General features: G+C 43.6%; 1 protein-coding gene across 2 annotated transcripts in view; it reads left to right on the top strand.

Moving 5' to 3' along the window:
• Positions 1-16,663, top strand: part of MYOF (myoferlin) — a 175,798-nt gene that overhangs the window by 130,037 nt on the left and 29,098 nt on the right. The window contains exons 33-41 of one of the 2 annotated variants that reach the window (XM_003825366.4): positions 759-940; positions 1,034-1,192; positions 1,310-1,408; positions 2,636-2,797; positions 4,821-4,986; positions 8,343-8,419; positions 12,112-12,123; positions 14,365-14,463; positions 16,215-16,340. In XM_003825366.4, coding sequence (XP_003825414.2) covers positions 759-940; positions 1,034-1,192; positions 1,310-1,408; positions 2,636-2,797; positions 4,821-4,986; positions 8,343-8,419; positions 12,112-12,123; positions 14,365-14,463; positions 16,215-16,340 — 1,082 coding nt within the window. The remainder of the gene's footprint in view (positions 1-758; positions 941-1,033; positions 1,193-1,309; positions 1,409-2,635; positions 2,798-4,820; positions 4,987-8,342; positions 8,420-12,111; positions 12,124-14,364; positions 14,464-16,214; positions 16,341-16,663) is intronic. The other variant, XM_063607824.1, reaches the window with a different exon arrangement.

Genomic DNA, 16,663 nt, shown 5'->3' with positions numbered 1-16,663 from the left:
CAACTGCAAAAAGTTTGATGAAATTACTTAGCAAGGAGGAGAACATGGATTATTTCTCCATACATAATATTGCTTTCTCTCCATCCTTAAGTATAGTGAGACAAAGTTTTCTGCTGTCACAGATTGTAAACTCTATGAGCATCTGAGCTTTTCCGGCTGCTGTTATACTCTTGAGACCTGGAACTCAATAAATATTTGCTGAATAAATCGATTACCATCAACATTAGAAACAACTATAATAAAAACTAGCATTTATCAGATACTTCCTATAGGACAGGCTCTGTCCCAAATAGCTAACATTCCTTATATCATTTCATCCTCTCAACACCGTGAAGCAGATATTACTTTCATTGCATGGAGGAGGGGATCAACGTTTAGGAAGATTATTTTTTCCCTCAAAGTTATGCAGCAGGTGTGAAGGGTGGGTGTTGACCTCAGGTGTATCTGACTGCAGAGCCTCACTCAACCATGAGTGTAGTACTTTTGCAGGGAAAAACTGTGGGCCCCATTAACCTTGGTGGGGACATACTCTAAAGAGTGACCTCTCAGTACACATCAGGGTCTCGCTTCAGGTGCCTCTGCTGCAGTGCCAGAACCTTCCATGGGGAACTCCCTGCTCCCTAGAAACCCTATCTCCAAGCAGGTAGTGAGAGCCCACTGTCATTATATCTGGAGGAAAAGAATATGGTTGCACTGAGTGGTTCTGGGGAGTTAGATTTTAGCCGTGGCCCCATTGTTATTCTCTTTTTCTGTTTTAGATCCATATGCTCATATCTGTTTCCTCCATCGGAGCAAAACCACTGAGATCATCCATTCAACCCTGAATCCCACGTGGGACCAGACAATTATATTCGATGAAGTTGAAATCTATGGGGAACCCCAAACAGTTCTACAGAATCCACCCAAAGTTATCATGGAACTTTTTGACAATGACCAAGTGGTAGGTCGTTTAGAATTTCTAAGATAACTTGGGGATGATGGAGATTTGAAGGGATGATTGTCGGGGAATTTAAGGATCACTTTGTTTCTCTAGGGCAAAGATGAATTTTTAGGACGAAGCATTTTCTCTCCTGTGGTGAAACTGAACTCAGAAATGGACATCACACCCAAACTTCTCTGGCACCCAGTAATGAATGGAGACAAAGCCTGTGGGGATGTTCTTGTAACTGCAGAGCTGATTCTGAGGGGCAAGGTACATTGCTGTGTTCTTCCTCATGTATTCTGTCAGCTGCTTAAAATGCATGTTAATTCTAGGCACTGTTTGCTTGAACTAATGTGAGGCATTGACATATCCATGTTTGTTTCACAGGATGGCTCCAACCTTCCCATTCTTCCCCCTCAAAGGGCGCCAAATCTATACATGGTCCCCCAGGGGATAAGGCCTGTGGTCCAGCTCACTGCCATTGAGGTATGCTGCTCCCCACGTGTTACTCATTAAATCAAACGGATGTGACTGCAGGACGGGAATCTTTCGTATAGAACATAGAATCCTGCTGCATATTTTCTTGCTATCTCCAACTTCCTTTACAACTTGTCCAAAAACTGGAGGTATTCATAGTAGTAGAAGGCTTGTTGAAGCAACAAGGACAGGTCAATTCTAACATTCCTGAGGGCATCTAAACTCCTCATTTACTGGGAGCCAGCAGGTTTCTGAGTTTTTCAGGTCAACTGGAGACCTGGGAGAGGGAAGATGGACCAGAAGAGAATGACGGTGTATATGCTGAGACATGGGGGCATGGCAGGGAGGCAGAGATGGAAGTTGGATGGGAGCAGTGAGCAATGTTGACATGTCAGATACAAGCTGATGACCCCAACAAGGTGGCTTGATAGACAGTGTCTGGCCCACTCTCAAGACTTTCCCCGTCCAGTCAAGCAGCTGTTAACACCCCAAGATTTCCCTTCTCTGGCTGTCCTGCTAAGAGTTCTCAAAGGCTGAGGCTATCACTTCGAAATGCTTGCATGTCAGACACCATGTTAAGAAGTTTACAGGTGGGCTGGATGCAGTAGCTCACGCCTGTAATTCCAGCACTTTGGGAGGCCAAGGCAGGTGGATCACTTGAAGTCAGGAGTTTGAGGCCAACCCGGTCAACATGGTGGAAACCTGCCTCTACTAAAAATACAAAAATTAGCTAGGCATGGTGGCACACACCTGTAATCCCAGCTACTTGGGAAGCTGAGACATGAAAATCACTTGAACTCAGGGGGTGGAGGTTGCAGTGAGCCTAGTTCGTGCCACTGTACCCCAGCCTGGGTGACAGAGTGAGACTCTGTCTCAAAAAAGAAAAAAAAAAAGTTTACAGGTGGTCATCAATATAACCCTATGACAGATAATACGATCAGTCTTGTTTGTAGATGAGACATAGGGAGGTGAGTTACCTTGTCAGCATTGACACAGCTATTAGATGGCACAGCCAGGATTTGATTCCTATACTCTTAACTGCATTGCTTTTTTAGGGGCTCAGGCAGGAGAAAGAAAGGGGCAAAACCACTTTCTTTGGATTACCTACAAGCTTACTAGGATAATGTTCAAATTAATCTTAAAGACTTTGCCAGTAATTAAGACAGAATTTTTCCTTTTGAATATTATTTTTAAAGTGCTGAGTTACCTTCCCCTCTCTTTAAATTGTTTTCATAGATTCTAGCTTGGGGCTTAAGAAATATGAAAAACTTCCAGATGGCTTCTATCACATCCCCCAGTCTTGTTGTGGAGTGTGGAGGAGAAAGGGTGGAATCGGTGGTGATCAAAAACCTTAAGAAGACACCCAACTTTCCAAGTTCTGTTCTCTTCATGAAAGTGGTACAGTATCGATTCTCTGTGATCACCCATGTGCGTTGAAATATGAAAGTATATGCCTCACACACACACGCAAACACAGAGTTTATTTCCAAAATCTGACAAATAGAAAAACCCTGCCTTATATTCAGCTTGTCAATGACTTTTTCCCCTTAAATTCTCCCACTGTAGTGATGATTTCTTAAAGCTTCAAAATAACTCCAGTGGCACAGAAATATCTGTGAGCAATACTTACTTATTTCTCCAGTAAACTTTCCATCTATTCAGCTATCTATTACAGGCTGTTGGTCAACCCCATGAGGGCAGAATATTAACCCCCAGTCATGCATGGACCAGATATACCCCCTACAACTGTGCATGGACCAGAACCTTCTGGATAAGGACTGGCTGTCTGGGGAAGGGGCAGCTGTGGGGGAAGGTATATGGGGTGATAGGGCCATGACCTTGGCAGCCCGTAACTGTGCCCCACCTCCAGGTGCCCCTGGGATGGCACCTTCTTTGGTCCATTGAGGCTACCCTCTGGTTGTTAAAGATGTGAGAGCATCAGATCCAGTTCACAGCTCTCCATCACAGACCCCATAATACCTGGGGTGAGAAGAGGCCACCCAGTCTTTCCATTTTTAAAGCAGTTAATTTCTTAACTTTAAAAAAAAAATCTTTCTTTTTTACTCTATTATATAAATAGGTGACATAAAGACAGTTTCTTACCTTGAAGTGTTGGAAGACCTAGAACCTTCCTTTCCCCACCCCAGTCATTTTCCTGACCTTGATGTGTCCAATACAGTGCTCTTGAACTCTAGGGTCACGTGCTTTAACCTCTTATTTTACATTACAGAGGAGGAAACTGAGGCCTAAAGAGGGGAAATGATTTATCCAGTGTCATAGTGTTAGGCCACACCTTCCATACCACAGTGACTATGTCCTAACTAGTGACAGCTGCAGTGCAGGGCTTGGTGCATTCTTACTTGGTACACCTCGTCTTTAATCCTGCAGGGTGAACATTTTCACCTCTCTTATGCCCACCTTGGGGAAAAGCAAGAGGTAACAGATTTACACAAGGGAATGTTGCTAGCAAGTGAGTGGCCAGAGTTGGCACATAGGTCCTTACAACCCCAATGCCCATGCTCCCCTCCCTATCATGCGACAGACGGTGAGCCACTGGGATGCTGCCAGCCAGGGTCCCAAAGTGCTTGTCCCTGGGCCACTCCACCTATCCTTGTCTACTCCCCACACCTCCCTCACCTTCCAAGTTCTAGTCTGGAATCTAGCCTTGGTCAGCAGAGATGAGAAAAACCACTCAGGTGACCCCAGCTTCTATTCCTGTGTCAAGCCAGAGATAGAAATTCACCTGAACCACATACCAACTGGGCCCCTAGGTCAGCTCATGATTCCCCAATCAGGCATTGTCAGCAAAGCCACCAAATTCCATGAGAGGGAGCCAGGCGGAGTTGAGGAGAAAGTAGCAATCCATTTTTACACTGAATTTCCAGGGCAAAGAGACTCTCAGCCACAGTTATTTCCCTTAGAAGTTCAGTTTTGTCTTGACCATTTCTAAAGTCTGCTCAGAACTTGGCTAGTAGATGACCAAAGCCCTGGGCTTGTTAGCCTTGTGCATGTCCCCTCCCAGGAAGCAGAGCACAGGGAAGAGTATAGGGCAGTGACTGAGAGTAAAGAGCATGGGTCAGTGATTCCACACTTACAGGACACAGCATGGGTCAGGTACTATTCTAAGTACTCTTCACATAGAGTAATTCAACAATGTTACTATTACTCATGAAATAATGGGGGCATGGAAGGGTTAGCCAGGTAGTTCATGGTGGCAGTGCCAGGATTTGACCCAGGCAGTCTGGCTGACAGCTCACACTCTTAAGCACGGAGCTCCTTGCCTGGCACATGAGTAACTGAACTATTGCGAGTCCTCTGGGCTGTGTGGCAGAGAGAATCTGGACCGGTCCATCTGGGGAATTTTTCTCAAAGCTGCCCTTGTCTGGTCTTGAGAAATGAAACCTACCTTTGTGACCCCCAGTTCTTGCCCAAGGAGGAATTGTACATGCCCCCACTGGTGATCAAGGTCATCGACCACAGGCAGTTTGGGCGGAAGCCTGTCGTCGGCCAGTGCACCATCGAGCGCCTGGACCGCTTTCGCTGTGACCCTTATGCAGGGAAAGAGGACATCGTCCCACAGCTCAAAGGTAACATGCAAGGCTGTGCATAAGTCTGGGGGCTTTTCATGCATGGCTCTGAATTACTCTTTACAAACCTACTCAAGGTAAGTCCTGGATTCATTGTCTACATTTTACGGATGAGCAAACTGCGTGAGTTGCGGTGGGTTATGGCACTTTCCTAAGGTTCTATCATTCGTAAGTGGCAGAGCTGGTCTGGAATCTCGGCCTTGTTTTAGGGGTGGGTGGCATGCTCGAGGGATTCCTCTCTGAAGCGTCCTGCTCCTGGGTGAATGTAAGACTTCTTTTGAGGAAGTGTTAAGTGCTCATGAATGTTCCCTATTCACCTTTCAACAAGCAGCTTGCAAAGCAGGGAGAGCTGTTCCCACATCAGTGATGGGGATGAAGTCATTTCCTCTGCCTTTCACTGAATGGTTAGGAAGCACTCACTGACTGCCACGTGCTGTTCTAGATATCTGGGGACAGTGGGGACCAAGAAAGCCATGTTCCCCTCTCACAAAGCAAAAGTCCAGCGGGGAAGGCAAACGAGGAAGTGTGCAGTTGCAGTCCGGTGTGATAAATACCTTGATGGGGAAAACAGGAAGCTCCCTGACCCCATGAACACTGAGAGAGGAGGAGATTTTATTTCAGATTGCTTTCCACCTGTTGGCCTACCTCATTATCACATATAATTAATATGTAAATGATAGAGCAGGGCATAATACTTACTTTAGATTTCCATAATAAATAATAGCTAGTGATACAGCATTTTGCAATTACCCATTCAATAGTTACTTGCTTTTAGCTTACCATGTGCTAGGGGCTGTGTTAGGGGCTGGGGGCTACATTGCATCAGCGCAAGAGATCCCAGGGCCCCTGGCCTCATAAATTAGACACCATGGGAGGGCTGGAACAGCCTCATTCAGCTGATCCTTGGTGGCTTCAAGACTGAAGCAGATGTCTTCTATTTAAGCAGCTGTGTCACTAACTAGTTCTATTAAAACTTTCATAAGTGTTGGTATTGATTTTACAGAGCCTCTGAAATTCATCTGTTGTGTAGGTCTGACTAAGCATGCTCGATCCCTGATTCAGAGAAGAGGAAAAAAATCCACAGTCACATTTAAGCAAAACTCTACATGTGCTTATTAAGAAATGTCCCATATAAAACATTTTATGCTGAATTGATGGTGCCTAAAATAGCATTTTTGATAACAACAAGGATTGTTGTAATTGCAGGAATTGTTTCATTTGAGGTTACTAAATGGAGAGAAACCACTTTCCTGGCTTTTTTTTCTTACTGTTTTCATGAGAGAAGGTTTTTTGGTCCAAATATGTGAAATCACCCAGAGGGTACAAATGCTACACGCTTTCTCTGGCCCCAGAATCACTTACGTGGACCTGTTTGTGTCTATTGCTCAGGGGTGGGCTGGGTCCAAGGCAGACTGCCCTGGCTAGCAATTCTGTGTAATCAATGTAGAGTGTGGTCAAGGCTTCAGAGAGCCCCAGAAAAGGAAAATCTGGTCCTTTCATAAAACCAGTGATAGGTTAAGAGTTGAGGGCACTTGGATGGCCTCATGTTGGAAGCACACAGAATAACTTTCTCCTCCTGTCCCTTGGGCTTTGTTTCCATGAGGAGGGTGAAGTGGAGAACTGATCCTCTAGGAAAGAACTTATGTTCAGTTGTGTTCCTGTGTCCCTGCCCTCTGGTTGTCTTGTTCTGTACTGTTGGACTTGTCAGGATCTGCAGGGGAGCTTGTCTTGGAAGTGTAGAGACTGCTTACAGGTCTAGGGGTGCCACATGGATCTAAAACTACCTCACACAGTAACTGATATATCACAGATGCTCAGGAAATGTCAGTCTCCCCTCCTCCCCGGTATCCCCCTGATGGTTCCTCCAGGCTCTGGTGTAGTGGCTAAAACACAAGCTTTGGAGTCAGCCAAACCTAGGTTACTTACTCCCCAACTTACCACTAATTGTTTCACCTGAAGCAAGTGACTTGCTTGCTGTTTAGCTTCTGTTTGTTTTAAAATTTTTAAAACAGGGATAATGGCACATATTCTACAGGACTATTGAGGTATTAAGTGAGGTCATGTAAGTAAAGTGTTTAGCTCAGTGCCCAGCACATGGTGGGTACCGAAAAAGGTTTGTTGTTTCTCCTCCTTTATGTCCTGTATGTCAATTGCCAGGGTGGTTAAACAGAAAGTTCTGTTGGCTTGGCAGAGTTTGTTCTGCCTAGGTTCTGGCCTTCTGTTAAATGTCTTCCTGTTTGATGCTTCTTCAATAAATGGGAGATGTACCTCTCATCCTACCCCCGCCCCAGGGTGAGGCTTTGGTATCCCCCACCCCTTTAGCTGAATCAAATGTAGTAAGCCCAGGGACTACTCCTGAGTCCATGCTCTAACCCCCAAATCCTGAGTCACAGATATTCTGGGAATTGTACATAAAGTCAGGGCATGTGTCTTCTCCCTCTGCATACGCTGTTGAGAATAAGGGCTGAATAAGCCACTGGAACCTCAGGCCTGAAATATATAACAATCCACCCTGCTTTTCTTTTCCTTTCCTTTCCCTTCTTTTTTTTTTTTTTTTTTTTTAATTTAAGTTCTGGGATACATGTGCAGAACGTGCAGGTTTGTTACATAGGTATACACGTGCCATGTTGGTTTGCTGCACCCATTAACCTGTTATCTACATTAGATATTTCTCCTTCCCCTGGCCTCTCACCCCTCCTTTCCCTTCTTTTTCTTATTTTTCTCTTCTTTATTTTCTGTTTCTTAGGAACAAACTTCAAGAAAAGAAGACTCCTTTAGATGTAGGCTCTCTGTATGTTCTCACTTATAAGTAGGAGCTAAGCTATGGGAATACAAAGGCATGCAGAGTGGTACAATGGACATTGGAGACTCAGAAGGGGGAGGGGGATAAAAGACTGCATACTGGGCACAATGTACACTACTCAGGTGACAGGTGCACTACAATCTCAGAATTCACAACCATAGAATTCATCCATGTAACCAAAAACCTCTTGTACCCCAAAAGCTATTGAAATTAAAAAATGTCGGTTCCCCACTTACTCCTGCACCCTCTAAAGACATGTATTGACACAATTGTTTTTTGAGCACTTTCTGTATAGGCACTGGACTAATTGTCTAAAAACAGTAATGGACATATAATCCCCTAGAAAATGTCTAAAACTATATTATGTTTGGGGAAACGTGATGGATTGTTGGTTTATTTTCTACATTCAGGAGTTGTCCTCTCTATTCTGTAAGTCTCATCCAAGAATAAACTCTACCATCCACCCTATGGCTGTTAAACTTGAACTTGGAGTAGAATGTTCACCACTGTATTTCTCTAAGTATCTTAGATTAAGAAAGTATTTGTCTTGCAGCCTCCCTTCTGTCTGCCCCACCATGCCGGGACATCGTTATCGAAATGGAAGACACCAAACCATTACTGGCTTCTAAGGTAGGCTTCAGAGCTGATCAGTGGATGCTGTCAGTTTTATCTTCTATGCTTAGATGTCTAAGCATTTGGTGAATTCAGTCAAACAACAATTTGTTGCAATTATAATCATCAGCCAATCCATTTATTGAGGACTGAGTACAGACAAGAGTCTAAATCTTGCACTCATCAACAGTTATGATGACATTGTGTAGACTAGTAGTCTTCAACCCTCACTAATAAGTCACCCAGAATACTTAAAATAAAACCCATGCCCAGGCCCCACCTCCCAAGAGGGAGAGGGACCTAGATATCAGTATGTTTTTAAATCTCCTCAAATGATTTTAATATGCTGGCAGGTCTGAGAACCACAGGTGTGGACAGTCTGAGAAAGATCATTTGCTAGAAAGCGAAGTCTGAGAAGCAAATTTATAGCATTGCAACATTCAGATCAGAGGTAACATGCAACACGCCAGATTCTTCCCCCTACATAAAGCAGAATTGTTTGATAAATTTCTAATGACCATATTTATCAGTGTATGGGACACCCAGGTTTTTATTTTCACTGTGGTTTTGAAGTGAAGAAATTGGTTGAAATATTCACTCAAGGCCCTGTTTTAGAACTAGCTATTCCAGCCACTTCTACATGAAGGAAAGGGGGAAAAAAGCCTCAGCCCAGAAAAAAGAAAACACCAAATATCTCCCTGTTTCTCTTGGCATTTATGATGAACATTCACAGCGTGTTTTAATGTGCAAACTAGCCCAAAAATGCACATGATTGCACTTTAATATGTTATGTCCATAAACAGTGCCTTAAAAAAAAATCTACTTCCTTCCCACTGCATTAAACTCACTAACAACTGGACCATATAAAATATAGTCTCCACAGCCAGCACTGTGCAGCAGTGTGTTTGATTCTACTCTCTGTGAATCCTACACAGTCACAAACGACAATATCAAATTTCCAATCCCATAGGCCAAAACTACTGTGATCACTTTGTAAACCACCCCAAATATCCCTAATAAGATAGTAGTAGCCTTGGCAGAAGTTAATATACTTAAGATCTTTTCTGTAGATTTTTACAACTGCTCTAGAAAAAGACAGTTTAAGATCTCGCTGTATAATCTGCCTCCAGGTTTGCCATCTCTCATCGTCAGTCAATTCTTATTACATGCCTTCAGTGTACTCAGTAGCCCTAAGAACAACTGAGGAACAGGAGAAGAATAAAGTCAACAAGCTATGCCAGTATTTTCATTCACTTCTTAACCATAGTTAAGAAATGTGACTATGTTACTGTAGCAACACTTTATGAAAGTTCAGTTTACATCATAGAGTTAAACATTGCAACATAGCAGGATTGGTGATGGTAGTATCAGTCATTCCCACTGTATTGTAAATTGCTTTAATCAGCCCGCTTTCCTAACATCTAATTGAGGTACACTGTGTTGATAAGAAAGGCTGGTTGAAATCTCTAAAAATCTGAGTCCACTTGTTCATCAAAGTAGACATCGCACATCTGTACAAAGTCAAATGAACAAAGTTGCACTTTGAAAGAGCCAATAACAAGCTTGCTGATGTCCTGTATTACATGTATATGTAATGTACATGTAATGCGCATGTATTACCACTTCCTCAATTCAGGCCTTGTATCTGGGTAAATGGAGGGAATGCCTCAAAAATAACTATGCTGTTGCTGGGGGCTGGAGGCTGTGTCTCTGAGTGACAGTGTCACACTCCGGAAACTCATGGCATTACTGTGTGATGTCCATGGAAATTCTTAACAAATGGGCTGAGCACTATCACAAGAAAAGTGAGAAATAAGTCTTCGGGGAAAATTGGTCAAGTGCTAGCCAGATAACATGGACATGCGTACATGGCCATCTCAACAATTACCTTCCAATTCCAGTGCTTAAGCAGTATGTCAACAGCACTCAGCAAAATGGCTTCTCCAGCGACAGTGCATGTATGTATGATAAGCAAATGCATGAGGCTGCCTGGGACTGTGGGACCTTGGCCTAAAGACTTGAATTATTCTTATAACTCTTTCCATTAGTAGATTTTGGAGTGAAAAGTGATCTTTAAACAAACGTGATTGTTTTAAGCCTAAAAGAAGAATCTTCTGTGCCATTTAATGATTTGATTCCCATTGCAAGTTTATTATTAGATATAATAAAGCAAATCACATCAGTTGCTTCCATTACCTTTCCACATGAACTAATGATCACGTAGGCATGAATAAATTCTCCCATACTAATTCTAAAGTTTAAAATCACCAACTTGTCTTAAATAATGCCTTTTAGGCCGGGAACAGTGGCTTACGCCTGTAATCCCAGCACTTTGGGAGGCTGAGGCAGGTGGATCACCTGAGGTCAGGAGTTTGCGACCAGCCTAGCCAACATGGTGAAACCCCGTCTCTACTAAAAATACAAAAAATTAGCCAGGTGTGGTGGCAGGCGCCTGTAATCCCAGCTACTCGGGAGGCTGAGGCAGGAGAATCGCTTGAACCTGGGAGGCGGAGGTTGCAGGGAGCCGAGATCACGCCATTGCACTCTAGCCTGAGCAACAAGAGCAAAACTTAGTCTGAAAAAAAAAAAAAAAAGCCTTTTAAATCATGAACTATTATTTTCCTTGAAATGGTTTGAATTGTGAACAAACAGATTCTAAAAATCTGATCTCAGGAACCATTGAGAATGTAAGAGTACTTTGGAAATAAAATCACTCTCTCCAAAATCTCAATTCAGCTGTGATGATTTAACCCTTAATCTTGCTTTGGTATGACTCTAATAGGAAGAATTGATATATCTATCTGTCCCTCTGCCTCTCTTGGCAATTGCATTGTGCTGAACAAAAATCAATCTGGAAAATACCAAGGGGCACCTACGGAAGCAGCTCCATGGCCTCTCACATGGCAACCGGAGGAAGAGCCCTTCAGGATGAACATAAAATTAAGATCTCAGAAAGGGGTCTAGGCAGCATGTCTTCAAACTGCTGCTGAGGACGAGCTTGGCTAATGCTCTAACAGATACCAGGACCACATTCAAGCCCCCCTTCCCAGTTCTTCATTCTCTCATCTCCTGGATGGGCCCTCAGATTGGGGTGGGTTCTCCATTAAAAAAAATCACATGAAAGGATTTGGCCGATGGGAAACTTGACATCCTCATAATAAAGCAGTTTTGATGGATGAGTATTTATTTGGTGCTGTAACATAGGCATGGCTGGGGGGTACCTGTATGATAACATTGCAGTCAAACATATCTTGTGACAGGACAGTTTTTTGTGGGGAGGAGAATTAGACCAAGTTCGGAGATATATTTTAGGAACTAAAAGGAACGTAAGGTCTGGGGTAGGGGGATGAGCAGCTCCACACCCTGCTCCTGTGTGAGCTGTGTGCTCCCGACTGGGAAATGTCTAACTCCATCGAAAACATGAGATGAGGGGCAGGGAAGGGGCTACTTCCAAGCCTTTCATTATAATACTGTGTGTAACCTTTTGCATATTTTCAGAAAAGAAACCAGTAAGGTGGGTTCAGTTGTGGGCTCATCCTGACTTAGAAAATTTTAAATAATTTAGCCCATTGAAATGTTGATAATATAAGGCATGCATGAATAATAATTTTTCCTTCTTTCTCTTTAAACTTCATGTTCCTGGGGTCTCCATATCTATGTGACCTGTTATATGGTTTGCCCTCTTCCTCACGGGACATGTGCACGAGCAGCTGACAGAAAAGGTAACTATGGTATACATTTTGCTACATTTAAGATTCATGTATTTTCTGCCCAGAATTTTTTTTTCTTTTTTTGAGAAAGAGTCTCGCTCTTTCACCCAGGCTGGAGTGCAGTGGCGCGATCTTGGCTCACTGCAGGCTCCGCCCCCCGGGGTTCACGCCATTCTCCTGCCTCAGCCTCCCGCGTAGCTGGAACTACAGGCGCCCACCACCTCGCCCGGCTAATTTTTTGTATTTTTAGTAGAGACGGGGTTTCACCGTGTTAGCCAGGATGGTCTCGATCTCCTGACCTCGTGATCCACCCGCCTCAGCCTCCCAAAGTGCTGTGATTACAGGCGTGAGCCACCGCGCCCAGCCTGGGAATAATTTTTTTCTAAATCTAGGGGGGCCGGGCACAGTGGCTCATGCCTATAATCCCAGCACTTTGGGAGGCTGAAGCAGGCAGATCACTTGAGGCCAGGAGTTCGAGATCAGCCTGGCCAACATGCAAAACCCTGTCTCTACTAAAAATACAAACATTCACCAGGCGTGGTGGTGAGTGCTTGTAATCCCAGCTTTTCGGGAGGCTGAGGCACGAGAATCACTTGAACCTGGGAGGTGGAGGTTGCAATGCAGTGAGCTGAGATTGCACCACTGTACTCCAGCCTGGGCAACAGAGTGAGACTCTGTCAAAATTTAAAAAAAGAACTAAATCCATGTGTAGGTTGCTGACCCATAAAGGGGAAGTAATTCTGTGTAAGTATGTGTAACACACACGCATTCACACACACACACACACACACACACACAAATAAGAAGCATATAATGTAACATATAATATAACATGAATAAAAAGTAGCCTTTTAAGGCCAGGAGTGGTGGCTCACGCCTGTAATCCCAGCACTTTGGGAGGCTGAGGTGGGCGGATCATGAGGTCAGGAGTTCGAGACCAGCCTGGCCAATATGGTGAAACCCCATCTCTACTAAAAATACAAAAAGTAGCCTCGTATGGTGGCACATGCCTGTAGTGCCAGCTACTCGGGAGGCTGAGGCAGGAGAATCGCTTGAAGCCAGAAGGCAGAGGTTGCAGTGAGCTGAGATCATGCCACTGCACTCCAGCCTGGGCAACAGAGTGAGACTCCGTCTCAAAAAAAAAAAAAAAAAGTGGTAGCCTTTCTTGTCCCTTCTTCCTTTCCCCCAAGAGGCTCTACTGCAGGTGACATTCTGTGTTTTTTTGTTTGTTTTTTTTTTTTGGCGTTATTATTTCCAAGGTAGGTTAAAATAAGCAATGGGTGGGTCTAATAAGAATCTATTCTTGTTATAAATCTGAGTGGGAGGCCTCCTATAGTTTGACAATATTCCACAAGTGACTCTGACATGCTGTCCCTTCTGCCCAACCAAGAACTACCCATTCAAACCAGAGATTCCCAACACTGTCTACATATTGGACTCTCCTGGGGAACTTCTGAAAGCTTATTGGATGCCCTGGTCTCACCCCAGACTGATTGCATCTCCTAGGATAGGTTGGGAGCCCTGGTCTAACTGAACCATGATGCCTCCTGCCTTTCGTTTCACGTTTTATAATTTTCAAAGCTCTTTCTCCTAAAGATCCCATATGATTTCCAGAACAACTTTTGGAGGTACATGGAGGCAGGTAGATGAAGGCAGCATGTGAATGCTTTGTCCATTGTGTTATTATTGCATTCAGTGGATGAAGAAATTGATGCTCAGAGATGTTAAACAACTTGCCCAAGCCAGTACAGCTTGTAACATAAGGGTATGGCTTATAACATAAAGGAAGGAACTTGAATTAAAACCAGTTTTTCCAATTTTTAGCTAGTGAGTATTGTATTACAAGGCATTACTGGCTAAAAGGGCTAAGAAAATGAGATAGTAGAAAACACATATTGGAGGTTTTCTTTAAATTTATATGTATATGTAAATATGAAGTCAACAGAATAAAAATGTAAAAACCAACAAATTAATAGACTGTGTGTAAAAGACATAAGAACATTATCTAGTATGATTGTGGGCATTAAAGCCAAACACATTTCATCGGCCCAGAATGGCCATTTCACCTCTAGCTTCTGAGTAGGAGAGTCGTGAATGCTTTGTCCATTGTGCATGTAAACAAAAGTCATATAATCTCACTTTTAACAGGGTCAGAAGAACCTATTTCTTCTTAACTATTACAAATGCATTTTCCTGCATCGATTGGAAATCCAGGACATCACTAAAGATTTTTCCATTTTGGCATGTCTTTAGGAGGAAGAAATCGTGGACTGGTGGAGTAAATTTTATGCTTCCTCAGGGGAACATGAAAAATGCGGACAGTATATTCAGAAAGGCTATTCCAAGCTCAAGGTACCTGGATCTGTGCTGCTGTGGGTGGAGAATCGACATCCTTTGAAACTGGCCACAGGCAGAGCTAAGAGGATGACTAAAAGGTCCCTTGGGTGGGTGCTAATGAGCAGGGCCCAGGAAAACCTCTGTCTTCCCGGAGAGCCCTCTTGCATGAGTTTCGGCTTTGCCAAGATTCCAGGGACTTGAGGACAGCTATTGAGTTATGGTTACGTGACTGCCACATTGGGGCTTGGAGGCATCTGGCAGATGGTTGGGAATGGGCTGGCACCACACTAATTAGGCCACGATGATCCAGTTTGACTCAGGGAAACCCAGAAGTCATAGTGCTCTTTGCAGAATGACACAAGATGTCAACATGCTTTGTTGTGTACTTTGAACAGGGATTGGTTTCACAAGCTGAAAAGTTGAATCTGTCACATGTATGCAGCATAAAATCACAGCCATGAGAACATGTATACAGCAGGAAGACAAGCGACTGAGCTGGGCACGGCTGACTAGCTCTGAGCTTTCTGTTCATGTTTTGAATTTTCTAATTCTTCATTCAATTTTCAGCATGTAGTGTCCTCAAGCAGAAGCAGTGCTAAAGTTTTCAGAACAGTGTATATGAGAAAAAAAAACTTTAGAATGAGAAATATCTGGTCATTGAAATGATTTTCCCCATCAAAGCAAAAAAAAAAAAAAAAAACCCACACCTTTTCATGTTATTGTCATAACCTCTCAGTGTAGCTTAAGAAATACTAGCACATAAAGGACCATTCATTCAGAAAAATGATCCAATGAGGCTGAAGGATCAGCCTCACACTCCATCCTCCCTCACTCCCTCTTCCCTTCCTGCCTGCCTGTCTTCCTACCTTTCTTTCCTTTCTTCCTTCCTTTCCTTCCTTCCTTCCTTCCTTCTCTTTCCTTCCTTTCTTCTCTTTCCTTCCTTTCTTTCCTTCTTCCTTCCTTCTTTTCTTCCTGCCTTCCCTCCCTTCTTCCTGCCTCCTACCTGCCTCCCTTCCTTCTTCCTTTTCTCCTGCCTTCTTCCTTCCTTCTCCTCCTTCATCCTCTTCCCTTCTTGCTTTTTAAATTGAGAAATATTTTACATACGATAAAGTGATCCATTCAACAAGTTGTGATTATTGTATATACCCTATGTGAACCACCACCCAAAACAAGACAGAACATTCCCATTCCCACAGAAAACTTCCCCGTGTCCCTTTCCAGTCAATTTTCCACTATCCTCATACCTCCTAGGAGCAACTGATTGGATTTCTCTCACCACAAACTGATTTTGCCTGATTTTACACTTGCTCTAAATGGACTTGTATGATTTATGTTTTGTGTGTCTGGCCTTTTATCCCCACGTTGTAGTTTTGAGACTCATGATGTGGTGGTGTGTATTCATAGTTTTTCCCTTGTCATTGCTGAGTAGTATTCCATTGTGTGGATATGCCACAAGTTATTTTTCCATTCTCCTGATAATGAAGCTGCTGTGAACATTCTTCTACCATGTGTATGTGTTTTCACTTGTCATCAGTAAATGCCTAGGAATGCAATCTCTAGATCGTAGAATAGGTGGCTACTTAACTCCAAAAGAAACTACCAGACATTTTCCAAAGTGGTTGTATCTGTCTACACTCCCGCCAGCGATTTGGGAGTTCCGGTCGCCCCATCCACAACCTCAGGCCCACTTGATACTGTCAGCCCTTTTGATTTTAGACCTTACCTGCATTTTAATGAGAAATTAAGACTCTGTTGGTGGTTTTCAGATATATAATTGCGAACTAGAAAATGTAGCAGAATTTGAGGGCCTGACAGACTTCTCAGATACGTTCAAGTTGTACCGAGGCAAGTCGGATGAAAATGAAGATCCTTCTGTGGTTGGAGAGTTTAAGGTGAGTAAGATGTGTGTTGGTCCCATTTAAAATCCACCATCATTTTCTATATAGGCCTAGGATAAAGGACAACCAGGGTCTAGGTAGGGGCACATCCTGCAGCCTCTGAGGGATGCTGGAAGGTGCCAGAAAGGAAAAGAGGGAGGGGGGCCAGAGCACTCGAGCCATCTCCGCATCTCTTCCTGCTTCCCTGCTCACGCCAAGCAGCCTTGACTGAGCCATCTCCGCATCTCTTCCTGCCTCCCTGCTCACGCCAGGCAGCCTTGAATCCTAAGATGCAGTCTCTCCAAGATCTAGTTCCTCTCCTCATCCTACTGCCCCTA

The sequence above is a fragment of the Pan paniscus genome, chromosome 8, assembly GCF_029289425.2.
Source record: "Pan paniscus chromosome 8, NHGRI_mPanPan1-v2.0_pri, whole genome shotgun sequence".
NCBI classification, from domain to species: Eukaryota; Metazoa; Chordata; class Mammalia; order Primates; family Hominidae; genus Pan; species Pan paniscus.
Note: the sequence above shows the minus strand (reverse complement) of the source record. Positions and strands in the feature narration are given on the sequence as shown.